Genomic DNA, 16,814 nt, shown 5'->3' on the forward strand with positions numbered 1-16,814 from the left:
TGTAGAGAAAGAAAAACAGGAAATGTTGGGAGAGAGAGGGGGTTATGACATGCCATAGACATGACAAAGATCCCTGGCTTGAATCATACCTCTGGCGTTATAGTTATGTGATAAACGCCTTAACCATTCGGCTACCAGGATGGCCTGTAGAAGTAATTTTAAAAAGGCTTTTAAATTTAAATTTTTGTTAAATAATTTCATATCCTGACTAGTCTGGATCAACGCCGAATTTCCCTCGCCTCCCGCTTTCTTTGTGTTTACGTTCTAAAAAGGCCTGCTTGGTTCTTTCGGGGAATGATTGTAAAGATTTACAAAGAATATGTTTATGGCATTGACTCTTTGACAGATTGGCGGGGATTTGCTATGGACAAAATACACACGGTGATACACTGGTACGAGCAAATTACGTTTAACCATGTATCCAGATAATTTAAATAGCTTACTTTAATGTATTGTGTGAACAGTTAAGTTCATTAAAGATTTTATGTGGCGTTTTCTTTTGCAGAGTGCAAATGTTCCACCAAAACAAGTTCCTTCCCAAGACCATTTTGCAGAGCTACTGACAGCTTTCTTTAATTAAAAGATGTGTAAGCAGTGTGCCACCTAAAACTTTAATTACATCAATCCCGCAAAAAAATAGTAGGGGTCTAACTGGCCAAACTCTTGCCAAAACATAGCAGCAGACTAATCGAACCTCTAGCTGTTGTATTGATGTGCATGTTTAAGTTTTAACACAGAATGAAGCTGAGACTTTTAGGAGACAACTAATAAGAAGGTCATGTTTTATCTCACCAATGTTGTTTCTATCACTAGGCCCCGCCACAGCCGGCTCCCCCTGCTCTCCTCTCCTGGTCTCCTTCAAGCTCCCCGTCCTCCTCTGTCCTTCTGCCCCGCCCACCTTCTGGTCATCTGACATGTGCCCATCAGGTACCGACTCAAAGGCACTCTCCTCATCTTCATCCTCATCCTGGGAGGAGAACACAGTGCTGCAGGAGAGTCTGTTGCTGTCAACTGAGGAGAGGCGGGTATGGCTGCAGAAGCGGCTCCTTCCCTCGTAGCCTGAGTTGCATGATGTGCTGTAACAGGAAGTGCTGTAGCAGGAGGTGCTGTAGCAGGAGGTGTCGCAAAACTCACACTCGTTTTCACCCGGATGTCTGTGGGTGCTCCCACCAACTGTTCTCCCTCCTCCGTTACTGGATCCCCCCTCCTCCAGGCAGGAGGGCGAGATCCTCCTGTCTGCTGTATGTCTTCCTCCCTCACCTTCCAGGAGCTGGTTCAGCTCAGAGAGGCGTTCAATGGAGAGGCTGCGGGGTATGGAGCGACGGCAGCAGGGGCCTAGACACTCTGGGACCTGCAGGAATACACAGATATTTTAAAGAGGAAATAAATAAAGCTTTTTAATCGCAGTGCAGGGCAAACATTAGCTTTCCCATACCAGAGACATAAAAGTCAACATGCTTTTATTCCTATGGTATAGACCATTTGTTCGTAAAAGGCCATTTTAAAGCTTAGATTTAGGTTGGTGCATTGCCAACTTTGTAAAAAACTGGAGATGGACATTCCAATTTTGAGTAGAAGTACTTTACCCTTATGGTATTTGGACACTGTCATTGCGCTACAGTTAATTATTTATGCATTTTTTGTCTCCTCATGCCTCTGTATACAGTACAATAATGGCTTAAGATACAGTCAGATTCAGATAAAACAAACCATTCCTGGCCTCACTTTTTTTCTTATTCTTTTGGCAGAGAAAAAAATAAACTTTTGAAGATATTTCACTTTAAAGACCCCTCTTATGTTTTTTTCTTATTTTATGTCAAATCTTACAATGTTACAATGTCGGATGTTTATATTAAACGTGGCTAAAGCTTCAAATAATGATATACAAGTTATCCCTGTGAGCAAGAGCTGGCCGATAAATCAATTATATAAATGTAATCAAATTTATAGATTATTATTTAGGACAATGTTTAAAAATGAAAATCGATTTTCACTTGGGTAATTAAGAGTATAGAACCCCTGAGCTCCCGCAGTTCATAGTAATGTAGTGTTGGTGATATGTGGTGAGTGTTTGTTCCAGTGCTCTGCACAGATCTGACCCCTGCATGTCTGCTCTCATCCCAGGCTCTTTGAAACTCTGTGTGTCGCCAATGCGGCACAGAGCTCCCAGCCCAGTCTCACGGCAGCTCGTGAAATGGTCACGTAAATGTAATCTTTTGATTCGTGTACACGGACACGTTTAACTCCGTTTTTTCGTGATGGTCAGCACGTTTTTTTAAACCAATATATTTCAATGGGAAGTATCTTTCGTGATCACAGCACGATTGGTTGGTTGTCACTTTCTTCTTTTCCTATACCCAACTGTCCCGTTCTTCTTTTCCTATACCCAACTGTCCCGTTCTTCTTTTACTAAACCCAACTGTCCCATTCTTCTTTTCCTAAACCCAACTGTCCCGTTCTTCTTTTACTAACCCCAACTGTCCCGTTCTTCTTTTCCTATACCCAACTGTCCCGTTCTTCTTTTACTAACCCCAACTGTCCCGTTCTTCTTTTACTAACCCCAACTGTCCCGTTCTTCTTTTACTAACCCCAACTGTCCCGTTCTTCTTTTACTAAACCCAACTGTCCCGTTCTTCTTTTACTAACCCCAACTGTCCCGTTCTTCTTTTCCTATACCCAACTGTCCCGTTCTTCTTTTACTAAACCCAACTGTCCCGTTCTTCTTTTACTAACCCCAACTGTCCCGTTCTTCTTTTCCTAAACCCAACCGTCCTGTTCTTCTTTTCCTAAACCCAACCGTCCGTTCTTCTTTTCCTAAACCCAACTGTCCCGTTCTTCTTTTACTAAACCGAACCGTCCTGTTCTTCTTTTCCTAAACCCAACTGTCCCGTTCTTTTTTTCCTAAACCCAACCGTCCTGTTCTTCTTTTCCTAAACCCAACTGTCCCGTTCTTCTTTTACTAAACCCAACCGTCCGTTCTTCTTTTCCTAAACCCAACTGTCCCGTTCTTCTTTTACTAAACCCAACCGTCCTGTTCTTCTTTTCCTAAACCCAACCGTCCGTTCTTCTTTTCCTAAACCCAACCGTCCTGTTCTTCTTTTCCTAAACCCAACCGTCCGTTCTTCTTTTCCTAAACCCAACTGTCCGTTCTTCTTTTCCTAAACCCAACCGTCCCGTTGTTGTCCCGCGTTTCATGGAAACGTAAGCCCACCCACGACCTTTTCCTTCACTTAAGGGGCCGCGTTCATTTCAAGGAATTGAATCCTGAGGGGGAGCTAACTAGCAACGGCTGGCTAGCTGGTGTACCTGAGAGGGAGAGTGGGTTGTATCCTCCTCTTCCTCATTATCTTGCCCCTCCTCTTCTTTGGAGTTTTTAAGTGTTGGTGATGTGGAGGTGGTGTCTTGAGTAGTGCTTGTATCCCCGGTCTCCTCCTCCTCTTGGCTGGAGGCTCTGTGTTGGGCCGAGGGTAGGCTGTGAAGGAGGTGGTGAATCCGGATGTAGTGGGATCGGGGTGTCTCCGGCTCACCGCAGGCCGACGCGATCACCGTTTCCAGCTCAGACACCGGAAGGGAGCAGGGACGGTTTCTGCGGCGTGAGGGAGCATGGGAGTTGTAGTTTGAGAAGAAGGACTGGCAGGTGCAAGGGACGCAGCTTTTTTCTTCTCCCTCTGTCACCTCCTGTTGGGGCCTTTCAGTTTGTTCTACAGAGGCCTCCTGGGATGTGATGTTTGTTGATACTACTACGGAATTGTCAGAGTTTGGCTCTGGCTGGGTTTCCTTCCCAACCTTATTTTCTTCTACTGCCACCTCCTCCTCAACTTGTGGTGCAGACTCCGCTCTGTGGTCGTCCTCATCTCCCCCCTTCTGCCTGTCCTTTTCCTTTCCTTCCTCCTCTTCCCCCTCTCCACCGTTCTCGTCCTGCTGTTCAGCCAAGGCCCCCTCCTCCTGCTCCCCCTGTGGCTCTGTAGATGGGGGCTCCTCCCTCACTGTGTCCTCCACAGTTTCTTGCTCCTCTGTTGTCGCCTCAGCCTCCTCCGTCTCCGAACGATGGACCATCTCGGGTGTGGAGGCTTCCTCTGTGGAGGCTGGCGGCACCAATGTCTCAGGGTCAGGAGGGGCGTCCAGAAGGAGGTCAGGCATGTCAGGTCCCACACTTGTTGTGTCATCATCATGTGCATGAGCAGCATAGTTGTCATCTGCTGCATTTCCCCCATCAGCACAGGCTGACTCTATGACAAGAGAGACCTCCTCATCATCTAAAAAAAAAGAGCACATGTTAGATGTCCACTAAACTCACTTTTGAGAGTTAGTGGCGTTAAACTGGGTTGTGTACTTCACAAACGTTAGCAGTTTGAGTCCTAACCCTAATTGATAAATGACAACTTGGGTGAGTTTCCAACAGACCTCTGCCCCCCAGTGGTGGTCTCTGAACTTCATATTATGAGACTGCAGAGTACTTAAGTTATCTGTTTCTCAAGACTCATCAGAACAGTTGAATGGACTGTTTTCTGAGTCGTTTCAGGTGTGAGACACACATCAATGGACTGAATCATAGGACCCCTAAAGTTCATCAAGTCCATCCAAAGCTGTCTTTTGCATAAAACTGAAATACTGCATCCCAGGACATCAGGGAGTAATAAATGACACCCCTGGATAGGAAATATGTACACACACACACACACACACACACACACACACACACCTAATTTGTCTTTCTTCCTGGTCCTCTTACCCCTCTGAGATATGCACCTGAGGGTCTGTGAACATTAACAACCTTAAAATTAGACTTAATGTATAAAGCGTGCATTGTGTTGGCCAGGCACAGGACAAAAATAAACTTGTCCCGTCCTCTACATACAGCATGTGGTCACACCACAATAACCTTCTGTTTTTGGAATGTTTAATGAAGGTCGTAACACCCTGTTCAAAAGACTTGCATCTTAAAGCCAGATAAGGAATTTCATTAATCTAAAAGAAAAACCTCCTTCTTGTTATTAACCAATGTTAAGAGGCATATTCAAATACTTACTATGTCCTGTATAAGGTTGTTAGAGGACGTTTGATTTGTGTTGCTGATTTAATTATGTGTTTAGAATGTCTTCTACCTGACATATTATGCAATGTTGGGTTATGATTAAATGTAAGGTATCATAGTGATGAAAAAGTGTGTCACAATTGTGCGTAAAATATAACATTTAATACTACTTAATAGTTAGTCTGAGGTTGACAAGTTTTCCCAAGAATTAAAGAAGAGCCGCTGGCCAACTGTGTGTCTCCTCCTCCAGACCACCTCCTGGAGCAGCAGGTAAAGCTGCTGGGTTTTCATTGATCAGTGCTTTTTAGCTTTTGTCTGCCCTTTTCGCTTCCTGCCTTTTTTTGCTTAGCCTTTTGTCCGCTTAGTCCGCCTATTTAGTACAAGCGTTTTGTGAGGAAAAAAGGGGCAAATCTCCCACAAACTGCATCAGAAAATCTGACAAATGTTTATCACTCATAAAAGTCTCCTCTATAACATATACATGGAAATAACAGTTATGCTTGGCACCGCTCTTAATAATACTCCATGAACCAGCCCAGCAGCGTGCTAAGCTGAAACAAGGAGTGCGATGCAGGAAGAGTGGGCCAAAAGCAAGACACTGAAAACCATTTTAAACTTTAAGGGATGTTAGGACTGAGCTAGGAAGGTGGAGGATGGGGTGGTGGAGGCAAAGCGTTTCCAGCAGCAGTGAGTGAAGCAGCTCCGTGTAGTAGGGATCAGTGAGGAGGAGGGAGTCAAATTTAAAAGGACCGCCTTGTTGTGGGAATGGCTGTGAATGGTGTGTGTCTGATAGGAATTATAATTCAATCAGCAGGCTTATGACTTCCATGACCTGCATGAACTAACGCTATGCTTAATTTATACAGCACAATAATTATACATTATACACTATAATACACAAAATACACATTATACATGTGTTTATGATGCCATATAGACACAGGCTTCATAGAAAGTGTTTGCATGACAAATTAAAGGTCCCATGGCATGAAAATTTCACTTTATGAGGTTTTTTAACATTAATATGCGTTCCCCCAGCCTGCCTATGGTCCCCCAGTGGCTAGAAATGGTGATAGGTGTAAACCGAGCCCTGGGTATCCTGCTCTGCCTTTGAGAAAATGAAAGCTCAGATGGGCCGATCTGGAATCTTCTCCTTATGAGGTCATAAGGAGCAAGGTTACCTCCCCTTTCTCTGCTTTGCCCCCCCCAGAGAATTTGGCCCACCCATGAGAGAGAGACATCATGGCTTGCAAACTAGCAAAGTGGCAGTTGGTCAAGGCCAAAAGTAACAAAGTTAGATTACAAGTTACTTTATTAGTTACATTCAGCAACTGCCGACAACCCCCCCACAGCCTCAACATAAAAATGAGGCAGTTCGGCATTGCCAGTAGTAGGGATCTGGTTTATTATGGCACAAAAGAGAGCGAGTCAACGGTGTTTAAGGGCAACATTTCCGTTACTGGCATCACTGTTGTGGGACTGGCTCTAGTGGCTGTAATTCTGCACCAAGGCTAAATTTTGGGAAAGAGACTTCAGATACAGTATTAGGAGTCTATATAAAAGCATCCAAAAAGCAGCATGTCATAGGACCTTTAATAAATCATGTGCATGAATTACAGATTTGTGCTCTTGAATTAATAATTACCTCAGTAGCATGGCACTGAGCAGCGACAGATTGTTTAGACTGTTGGGCCATTGACAAATCAAATGAGCTGCTCAGATTTATACAATGTTGTATTATCTTGGACATCCCTTAAACAAACGCTAAATTGTCAACACTGTGTTTAATGCTATGTTATGTTCATGTGTGCTCACAATGTATTGATTCAAGGGTACAAATTAGTAATTTGTGACCATGGATCATTCATGTGAGAGGACAACTCCTAAATTGGTGCACATATTTTCTTCTTCTTCCATGACACCTGCTAGGCCTTGTAGCACTAATCACTTGAATCGTTTGATTATTGCATAGTCGACCCACCCTGTTGAAAACTCACAAGTTCTATTTGAAGGAAGCAATTTGATATGTTCACAGTTGTGCCATTATATCATCAAACAAAACGTTAGGGACAGGCAGCATAAGATGTTTTATAGCTTGTATCTGAGAATGTAAAACCCAATATCAAATGTGCTTATCATAGTCCTTTTGGATTCCTTATCAAATCTGATTAGGTTCTGCTTTAAGGTACAGTAGGTAACTAAAGTAAGAAATACATGAAACTCAAAGATTAAACTGAAATCCGTACGCTACAATGTTATATTGCATACTGGAGGTTTAACATTATTTAGCTACAGCTGATATAATCTGCTGAGAGCCACGGTTGGAATTTCATCTCTTAAAGCAAAGGCTGGAGCAAACTAAAAATAAGAAACCTGCTGCCAAACTCTAACTCTTATCCTTTTTATATTACATGGTTATTATAAACCGATATTTAATTACCTACAATCAAATATTTCAGGAATGACATGCACAGATAATACTACATGGGTAAGAATCCCCAGCGATTTCTTTAAAGCTTCAAAGTTTAAAACATTTTCCTACAGAGAGACAGTTGACATGAGAGCTTAACAGCTGAGGGAAGATAGCAGGATTCATAATATGTCTACTGCTAGATGGCATTATGCCCTTTGTACCTGGGTGCATGGAAGAAGTCAGCTCAAAGCGGAACTGCAGCTGGCCGCAGACATGATCTGTTGGCAACCTGCGACCCAGCGAATAACTCACTACCCGATCCCTGCAGACAAAAAACAAAGAAGGGCAGAGAAAAAGAGAAAAGAGTAAATGTGTATACAATAGAAGTGCAGCGACACAGGAAGAAAAATTTGATAATTGAAATATAGCTAAAATCAGATTAGTTATTAAACTGACAACAACCACACCAGTGTAGTGTATTTGGGAAGCTTCCACAGCTCTACAGACTTGAATCATAGAGCACAATAGTAATATTTTGACTGATGGCGCGCACAGTCCTACTGCACTCATCTTCACACACACCTTACACCTCCACTACATACATGTACACGGTGTGTGTGTTTTACCCAATGGCATGTTTTTCCAGTAGCCTCTGGACAGGGACGGAGAGCTTTCCGAGGAAACGCTTGATGATTGGCCGACTCTTGGCAAACTTATCCTTAACCTCGATCTCCAGGGCGTCAGTGGGCAGAGACACAAAGTTAAACCTCTGGAGAAACAGACAGAAGCGAGAACATCATTAGAATTAAACCACTCAGTGTTATTGGATTGGGATGATGTTTGATATTTGTGAATGCACTACAGTTTCAACATTATATCATATACAGTACACTCACACTAGCCTTTAATATAGAAAAGCCTACAAGGACTAATTTGGAACTAATTTGCAGTAGAGCATATGTACTGTGTGTAACATAATGTAGCCTGGATTATGCTTTTTTACCAACATGACAAGGAAACATTTATATTTAGTACCAAGACGAATGTATCTTGTAAAACATTTAATCAATGCAAAAAAATGATCTAAACTCAAAGTCTTTGTCTATGTTGCGGTTAAGGTTAGTGGTCTTGGTCAGCTCTGTGAGGCATTTATTACTTCTCATTATCATTTTGGACAAAACTCAAATCTAGCTGTCAAAGGCAACTGCTAGAGGGTGACCGCCACCCATGGAAGTCGTTAGGCCTATTTTAGGGGGGCTGAAGCTACCCTATGTTCATCCTAAGCCCCACCAAATAATAAGAACAATAATTATTAGATTTTTTTTTTTTTTTTTTACAGTGCAGTGCTGTATCACTCACTAAATTGAATCAATTCCCTTCACCATTCATCTGTGTTGTTGATGTGTGCGTGTCAAGGTTATTATAGTTTTGCATTTTTCATTAGTTTTTATTTTTATTTTGACTTTTTGTTTTCAAATTCAGTTTAGTTTGAATTAGTTTTAAAAGCGGGTTTGCTAGTTTACTTTAGTTTTTAGTTTTTGAAAATGCTTAGTTGAGTTCAGTTTTTATTAGTTTTAGTGTTAGTTTTAGTCTTTTTTGTAATATGGGATATTTGTCAGGGCCCAGATACAAAAAGGTCAGAAAAAGTATTACTCTAACAGGTGCTAGGCTCTACCTGTTTAAAGCAATGTGTCTCTGGAAACAGTGACTACTGTGAATAGGGCAGTGAGAGTCCAGGAAAGACTTGAGGACAACCAGGAAGTACTGGTGACAGCGGGATAGACTGCAGTAGGAACAGGGGGGCTAGTAACCCTTCCTGCTATTTTACCAAGGGAAACACCCTAAACAACTACAAAGCCTATACAAAAGAAAAAGGCAGAATGCCCTCTGAGAGGCGGGATGGAAGATGGGCCTACCAGGACAGATATCACGGTAACTAACGCAAGGACAAAAGATAACGAGTTGAGGATTCTTAGGAAGTGCAGGTTCGGATGGGAGAAAATAACAACATTCAGGGGATTACGTATTCACATGGGGAAGAAGTGTGATGGTGGTAGCCATAAGCAACCTTGCACTGCTCAGGCAGGTCAGACAAGCAGTATCCAAGGCCAGGTCGAAAACCACAGTGCCATCGGGCCCGATATTGTGGAGGCAGAGCAGGAAGAAAGAACAGATGTGAATAACCCCCAGGTGGAACACCTAGAAGCACCCCCAAGCATCCCAAGAGTCATGTCACGCCAAAACGGCAAGAGAATATAAAACACTGTACGGAAAACAAATGAATCCCTGAGTGAGCTATTGCAGAATGCTTTGTGAGGCCCAGTCGAAACCAAGCTAAACCTATTCGGAGATATAGTGTACGAGGAGTGCAGCAGCAGGTTTGGCGAGGTGACTGGAAAGAAAGCAGTAGCAGCAACAAAGAGAAGGAGGGCAAAGGACATTGCTGACCTGGTGTCCAATAGATGGCAGCTCCACAGGCGCTGGAGGAAAGCAAGGGCAGAAGAAAAAGAGGGCCTGAAAGCTCTGTGGGATGAGTTCAGAAGGTGGCTGGCCAACCTCTGGTAGGCAGAGCGCATCCAATGGCGAAGGAAGAGAAAGGAGAAGGAGAGGGCAAACTTCTTCAAGAATCCCTTCTGTTTCGCACGAGGGCTCCTTGAAAAGAAGACCAGTGGGATGCTTGAGATCTCCAAGGAAGACTTGGAGGAACACATCTGTGCGCAATACAGCAACCCCACAAGAAAAGAGCCTCTGGGTCCACCTAGCCATGTACCCAAGCCGGCAAAACCTCAGTGCTGTTCAGTGCAAGATCTTAATCAGCACCAGGGCCAAATGGGATACCATACAAGTTGTATAAGAACTGCCCAAGAGTGCTGAAGCTCCTGTGGACGCTAATGAGAACAGCTTGGACCAAAGGAATCAGTCCATCTGAGTGGCAAAAGGCATAGGCAGTCTTCATCCTCAAAGAGCAGAAGCCCATCGGGCAGTTCAGGATTACTGCCCTGCTGAATGTCGAGGGGAAGATGTTCTTGGCAGTTGTGGCTAGGAGGATGACCAAGTACTTGATCGAGAATGGCTACATTGATACCAGCTGCCAGAAGGCGGGGATTCCTGGTTTTCCAGGCTGTGTGGAACATGCCACCATGATTTGGGAGCAGATTCAGAGAGCCAAGAGGGGGAAAAAAAGACCTGCACGTTGTATGGCACGATCTAGCCAATGCCTATGCATCGGTTCCACACAAACTCCTTGAGTTTGCTCTGGACTTCTTCTACGTCCCAGAAACCATCAAGGCCTTCGCAATGACCTACTTTCAAGATTTCCACATGTGCTTCACGCTGCATGATTCCACCATCTGGCAGCAACTGGAAGTAGGAATTGCAATGAGATGTTCCATATCCTCTTTGTTGCTGCCTTCAAAGTGATCCTGATCGGAGTAAGGCCGGTGGTCGGCAGAGTTCGTTTGCCAGCTGGATGGAGGCTCCCTCCTCTTAAGGAGCTCCATGGATGACATCACATGCCTTCTCCAAACTGCACCATGCACGGCACGGCTCCTGAAGAGACTAGACGAGCTGGTCTCTTGGGCCAGGATGAAATTCAAGGCTGGAAAATCAAGGAGCCTGTCCCTGCGAAAAGGGGACACCTTCACCATCGGAGGAAAAAACATTCCCCGCATTGTAGACCAGCTCATCTGAAGTCTGGGAAGGCCCTATACATCCAGCCTCTCAGACAAGGAGGTGGGGAAGACAGCCTTCAGCAGCTGTCAGCAAACCTGGCCAAGATCGACGTAAGCCTGGAAAGTACAAGGTGTGGTGCTTCAGCGGTGAGCAGGATGGAAGCCAAAGCCAACTCTTTCCTCCACAAAATGCCTGATTCTCCCAAGGGGCCTCTCAACATCAAGCCTGCACAGGTGGAACACACTGCAGTTACCCTTAAAATCAATTCCGCTGGTATATAGGCAAGAGAAGGCAAGGCTGGTGATGGAGCTGAGCAGTGTTCGAACTATACCGTGGCCTTCGGGGGAGCCCACTTTTTTTCCACGCGGGGGGGGGGGTCGTGCGCTTGCAACTTACAATGACTTACAAAGATACATAACAGCTACAAGTGTATGCACTACAGGATTTACCCTATCATACTTTATCGACAGGAATAGATAGGGCAAACAGCCAGCCACAAATATATAAACAAAGCATCAGGCTGTTTTTGAGATTTCACATGAACAACGGTGAAAGTTACTCAGGCTACCGAAGAATACCAGAATTCCTCCGTTCAATTAGACCTTAGCGACGCACCCCAAGCTTCCATCCTTAACAAACAGCCATGTATATGGGCTCTTCCAGGCTCTCCACTGCCGGCTGTTCCAATTTAACGGGAGAGAGGAGCGAGAGGGGTTAGGATCCTCTTCAGCCAGAGAGGACATTATTTCTTCAGCTTCTTCTTGCGTTGTCACCCCGGTGGGAGGTGTGCTAACAGGGCTTGCAGCAGGTGAATTAGTCGTGCTATTAACGTCATCGCTACACAGTTTCTTAGTAAAACCAAAATTAATTATACTGCCTTTGTTTTCTTTTGCCATGGCTATATGATGCTTACTGCCGAATGGATTTCAAGGACTTTTGCGACCGATTAATGGCCTCCAATGTTTATATTTTTTCTACGAATCTTTGAGTTAACATGTAGCCTACTAAACATGAGTTGGATTTGCACCGCAGCGCCGCCACGCCTTGATGCTCATAACAAGAATAGCATGTATAGTTTTCTTTATTGAAGTGAATTGGGTTTAAATCACCATCACGCATGGATTATATTTTTGAAGTTTTACACATTATAATCCACGATGATCACATTACACAAAACTGAAATTGCACGTCAAAATGACACATTGTCAATATTTTTAGAGACCCCCCAAAATTTCACAAATCACATTTTCAGGGGAGCCCATGTCTTATTAAGGGGAGCCGAGCTCCCCCTAGCTCCCCCGTAGTTCGCACCCTGGAGCTGAGGAACTCTGCAGATGAGTCTGTGAGGAAGCTGCATGCCCATGTGGAGACAGGCAGGAAATGGAGGGCAGAGGAAGAAGTCCAGAAAGCAGCGGGCAGGCTGAAACACCAGGAGGTTGTGGGCATAGTCCAAACAGGACGGACAGGGTTGGAATGGAACGACCCATCCATCTTGTGGTCCAGAGCCAGCAAAAAGGAGAGGAAGGACCTTGTTATCGCCGAGGTGACAAGGATGGCACAAGAAGAAGAGTATAGGGTCAAAGCTGTGGCTCAGGGGCAACAGTGACAATGGACAGTGTGGGAAGGGGTGCTGAGCCGGGGAGTTAGCTGGGCAGACACATGGAAGCTGACACAAGCCTGACTCAGTTTCCTGATTAGGGCAACCTACAACACCCTGCCCTCCCCTCGCAATCTGCACTAGTGGCTGGGAACAGCGTTGGTGCAACACATCCTGGCAAGCTGCAGGGCCTCTCTGACACAGGGCAGGTTCAGGCGGAGGCACGACCAGGTGCTCAAGAGGCTGGTGGAGGTGGTGGAGCGAAAGAGGCAGGAAGCAAGCCGAGGGAAGCAGATGGAAACCAAGCAGTGGATCCACCTAGGGCTACGAGGCAAAGATCTACACAAAACCATGAGGGAGCTCTCAGAAGAGGCAGAGAAGGCCAGCTTCTAGTTATGGCTGAGGAGGTGTGACAAGATCTGGGGAGCTAGCAGCTCCTGAGGAGAAATGGAAGAAGAGAATATGTCTGTTGCTTTTTACTTGTTACCTTCTTGATTTCTCGACTGGTTGTTGACAGTGTAGTTCTAATACAGTAATAAAAGATGCGAGTGCAAAGATTTTGAAGCGCAAGTTTCACATACCCTGGGGGCGAAGCCCATCTTTTAATCCTAGTGACGTTCCTGCCGCCACCCATACCAGCCAGCACAGCTTCTTTGATATAGACTTTTTCTAAATTTCGACATGTGATATTGATGGAAGCTCTATTTAAAAAAAAAACTGCAGCTTATTTCATTTGGGCATGCAAGTCAATCATATGTGGCCTGTCCACAATTGTCAGCATTGGGTATTTAAATGTAGCATTAGAAATGATCACTCAAATTATGAATTATTAAAAAGCCTTTTAAACATATTTTAGAATAGTAAAACTCTGGTGGCCATCATCAGCAAACAATCAATAAACCCATATCAGATCCAGCACACTAGAAGTAAATAAAATACTGGCAAATGAAGATAAATATAACCCTGCATTTATTATTCAAAAAAGCTTAATATCACTACTATTTATAGAATATATCTGCAAAAAGTATTCAATTTAATTGAAAGTACTCTTTAGATCCAGGAATCCTTTCTTGTGATGTTGTTTGTTGTCATCATTTCATCTTATTATATAAATATGCAGAATACGCATACGTCTCTTTAAGCTGCAGGGTACTGGGATGCAGTACGGAATGTATGCTGACTGAGCTAGCATCCTGTGGAGACCCATTACAGTTATACAGTACATTACTGCCAAGCTCCACTCAAACTCAACATGGGAGCTGTTTGGAAAAGGAAAATGGCTTTAAGCTGAGTGGATGCTGCCAAGAAGGACACTACATTATATCAGTGTATGTAGTCTCCTAAAGGACATAAAAGATAGAGACTGTGCTGTAGAGCATTCTGAGACAGATATTGCAGTCGGACAGAAGACAGCTCCATATTATGCACAAAGCACTGAGTCATTTCCAGTGATGCTATGGTCTAACCTGTCCTTTTCATGCTCTGCCTCAAATCTGAACATCCAGAATTATGTAAAACCACCTACACACGATCAAAACAGCTCTGCGCTGGCTGTGCTGGCACACCGCTTGAAATTGCCACTGAGCACTGCACTCAAAGTTCTTATTATTTAAACTTTGACCTTGTGGCTATTGACCTCTCAGATGTGCAACCAAAGCCATTAGCAATGATGACATATACCTGCACTGCATTTAGCCTCTGTGTTCTGCGCCCTTATTTTACCTCTGATCATCTGTAAACAGTTTAAGATTATATTATGGGACAGTGTAAAATACACACTACACAAACTAAATGTGAGCCCTAGAAAAAGCTAGTACTCCCAACCTAGGTTTTGAGTATGTCTGAAAGGTTCAGTCAAGGTTCCTTAAAATAATGTATTAAAATTATAAGAATTATAATACACTAAGATTCTGGTAAAAATGGTAGTCAGTGAGTTATGGAGTGTAATGATACTTGACCTTATAAGTCATTATAAAATGCTTTATAATGTGTTATGACTATTGTTTTAAAGCATTATGAAGAGTTTTAAATGCTTATAACTATAATTACGCAGTGCATTACGCAAAATCATAGCACATTGTAAGTATGTTAATAGTGTTTTATAGACATGGGCTTGGGAAAAAAATTATATGAGTATTATGATATAGTCATTATAAAAATGCTTTATAATGTATTATGATTATTGTTGCATTTTATACAGCGCTATAAGCAGATTATACATGTGTTTGTAATGCATTAAAGAGACAGGCTTTATTGAAAGTGTTACCAATATTTTTCCTAAAAAAATGAACATTTTGCGACCCACTAGAGGGCACTCGCGGACCACACAGGCCTAGAGGTTGAGAAAGTCTGCAGTAGAGGGCTCTGCCTAACAGCATAACATTTATTACAGCAGATAGAGTAGAGGAGAAATGACACAGGTACAGGTCCAGGTGAAAAAAACACAACAACCATTTTGGGATATTTCCAAAAGAGAAGAAAGGTTAAGAATAAAGAAATTGTCTGTTGTTTTAAAATATGAAGTGCATTTTTGTACATCATGAAGAGACGTTTTAATTAATTAAAAAAATCTCACGTTGCATGTGGGTGTGTGTGAGAGAGAGTGAGAGAGAGAAAATACAGCAGTGGAAGAAGTAATCAGATCTTATACTTATGTAAAAGTAGCAATACTACAGTAACTAGTATTGCATTCAGATTCCCATTATATTATTATTTTATATTATATTACTGTATTAGAATTATTTTGTATGTGTTCAGCTGGTACAGGTGGAGCACTTTTTTTATTATTTTATATACTACGGGGTAGTTAGTTCTATAATAATACATCATCATTTATTATTAGGGATGCACCGAATCCAGGATTCGGCTTCGGATGCGGCCGAATATTGGGCTTTTTGACGGGGTTCGGTTTCTGCCGAACCTTAGAATTTTTTTCCACCGAACCCTACGCTTGCACTACGCGAGCTACGCTGGTCGACGTAATGACGCCGCCGTTGATTACGTGACGGTGTTTACGTAGGTGGAGCGTTCAATGCAGTAGGCTGTGAGAAAGTGGAAATGGAACTCATAAGCAGAAAAAGTGTTGTTTGGCAGTACTTTCAGTCAAAAGAAGGTGATTTAAGTGTTCAATTTGAAATGACGATTTGTGTCGTGGTGGCAAGGACCGTAAACAATACACACCATCACCGCTGTTAAAACGTTTGCGTATGAAACATCCGAAAGAATTTGAGTTGTGCATGAAGGAATCTACAGACAGCAGCCAGAATGCAACAACTTCAGGTACAGCAAAGGAAGGACAGTCACAGCTAAAAACTGGTGTTAACCAGACGGCCATTACCAGCTTTGAAAAATACACTGCACAGTCCCACTCTGATGGGAGTAGGATTCGGTTTTGGATTCGGCAGAATCTTAACCAGTGGAATCGGTATTTGGCCGAACCCCAAAATCTGGATTCGGTGCATCCATATTTATCAGTTGCTTTATATTTTGTATAAATTCGAGAAATGCCTCTGTGTGTTTGTACCTCCGTGCTCCATTGGGGGTTGACAGTGTTGCAGACCACTCCGGAGCGTTTCTCTTGGCCGTGGTGTGGTAGCGAGGGGAAGATGCTGTGCTTTCCAGGTTGGATGGAAAGCTTCAGGTAGGGGTCAGGATTGAAGAACATCCCCTTCTTCAAACCAACTGCCTGGAGGTCTGAAAGGGGTGGACATGAAAGCAAAGAAGGAGAGGGTTATGGAATGACACGAAAAAAGTCTGGCACAGGTTCAGATTTACACATTGCAGGGTTTTCATTAGTGCAAAGTTAAAACGGCACTATTCTTGAGACGACAAACAAAATCCCAGGTCATTTCTTTTATTAAAACTATTTATTTAAAAAAGTTATAGAACGTTATAAGTTAGGAACTAGCCACGTGCTTAATAATTGTCAGATGTGGAAAATTCTGTGAAACTTAAAGGTCCCATGGCATGACAATTTCACTTTATGAGGTTTTTTAACATTAATATGCGTTCCCCCAGCCTGCCTATGGTCCTATGGCTAGAAATGGTGATAGGTGTAAACCGAGCCCTGGGTATCCTGCTCTGCCTTTGAGAAAATG

At 43.3% G+C, this 16,814-nt stretch overlaps 1 protein-coding gene across 6 annotated transcripts in view; it reads right to left on the bottom strand.

Annotated features, from left to right (window-relative positions):
* Window positions 1-16,814, bottom strand: part of LOC120552249 (E3 ubiquitin-protein ligase HECW1) — a 92,857-nt gene that overhangs the window by 47,230 nt on the left and 28,813 nt on the right. For all 6 annotated transcript variants that reach the window (XM_039790120.1, XM_039790119.1, XM_039790121.1 and 3 more), the window contains 5 exons: window positions 16,241-16,410; window positions 8,075-8,217; window positions 7,670-7,770; window positions 3,307-4,256; window positions 793-1,351 (listed from right to left, as the gene is read on the bottom strand). In XM_039790120.1, coding sequence (XP_039646054.1) covers window positions 793-1,351; window positions 3,307-4,256; window positions 7,670-7,770; window positions 8,075-8,217; window positions 16,241-16,410 — 1,923 coding nt within the window. The remainder of the gene's footprint in view (window positions 1-792; window positions 1,352-3,306; window positions 4,257-7,669; window positions 7,771-8,074; window positions 8,218-16,240; window positions 16,411-16,814) is intronic.

The sequence above is a fragment of the Perca fluviatilis genome, chromosome 22 (genome assembly GCF_010015445.1).
Source record: "Perca fluviatilis chromosome 22, GENO_Pfluv_1.0, whole genome shotgun sequence".
NCBI classification, from domain to species: domain Eukaryota; kingdom Metazoa; phylum Chordata; class Actinopteri; order Perciformes; family Percidae; genus Perca; species Perca fluviatilis.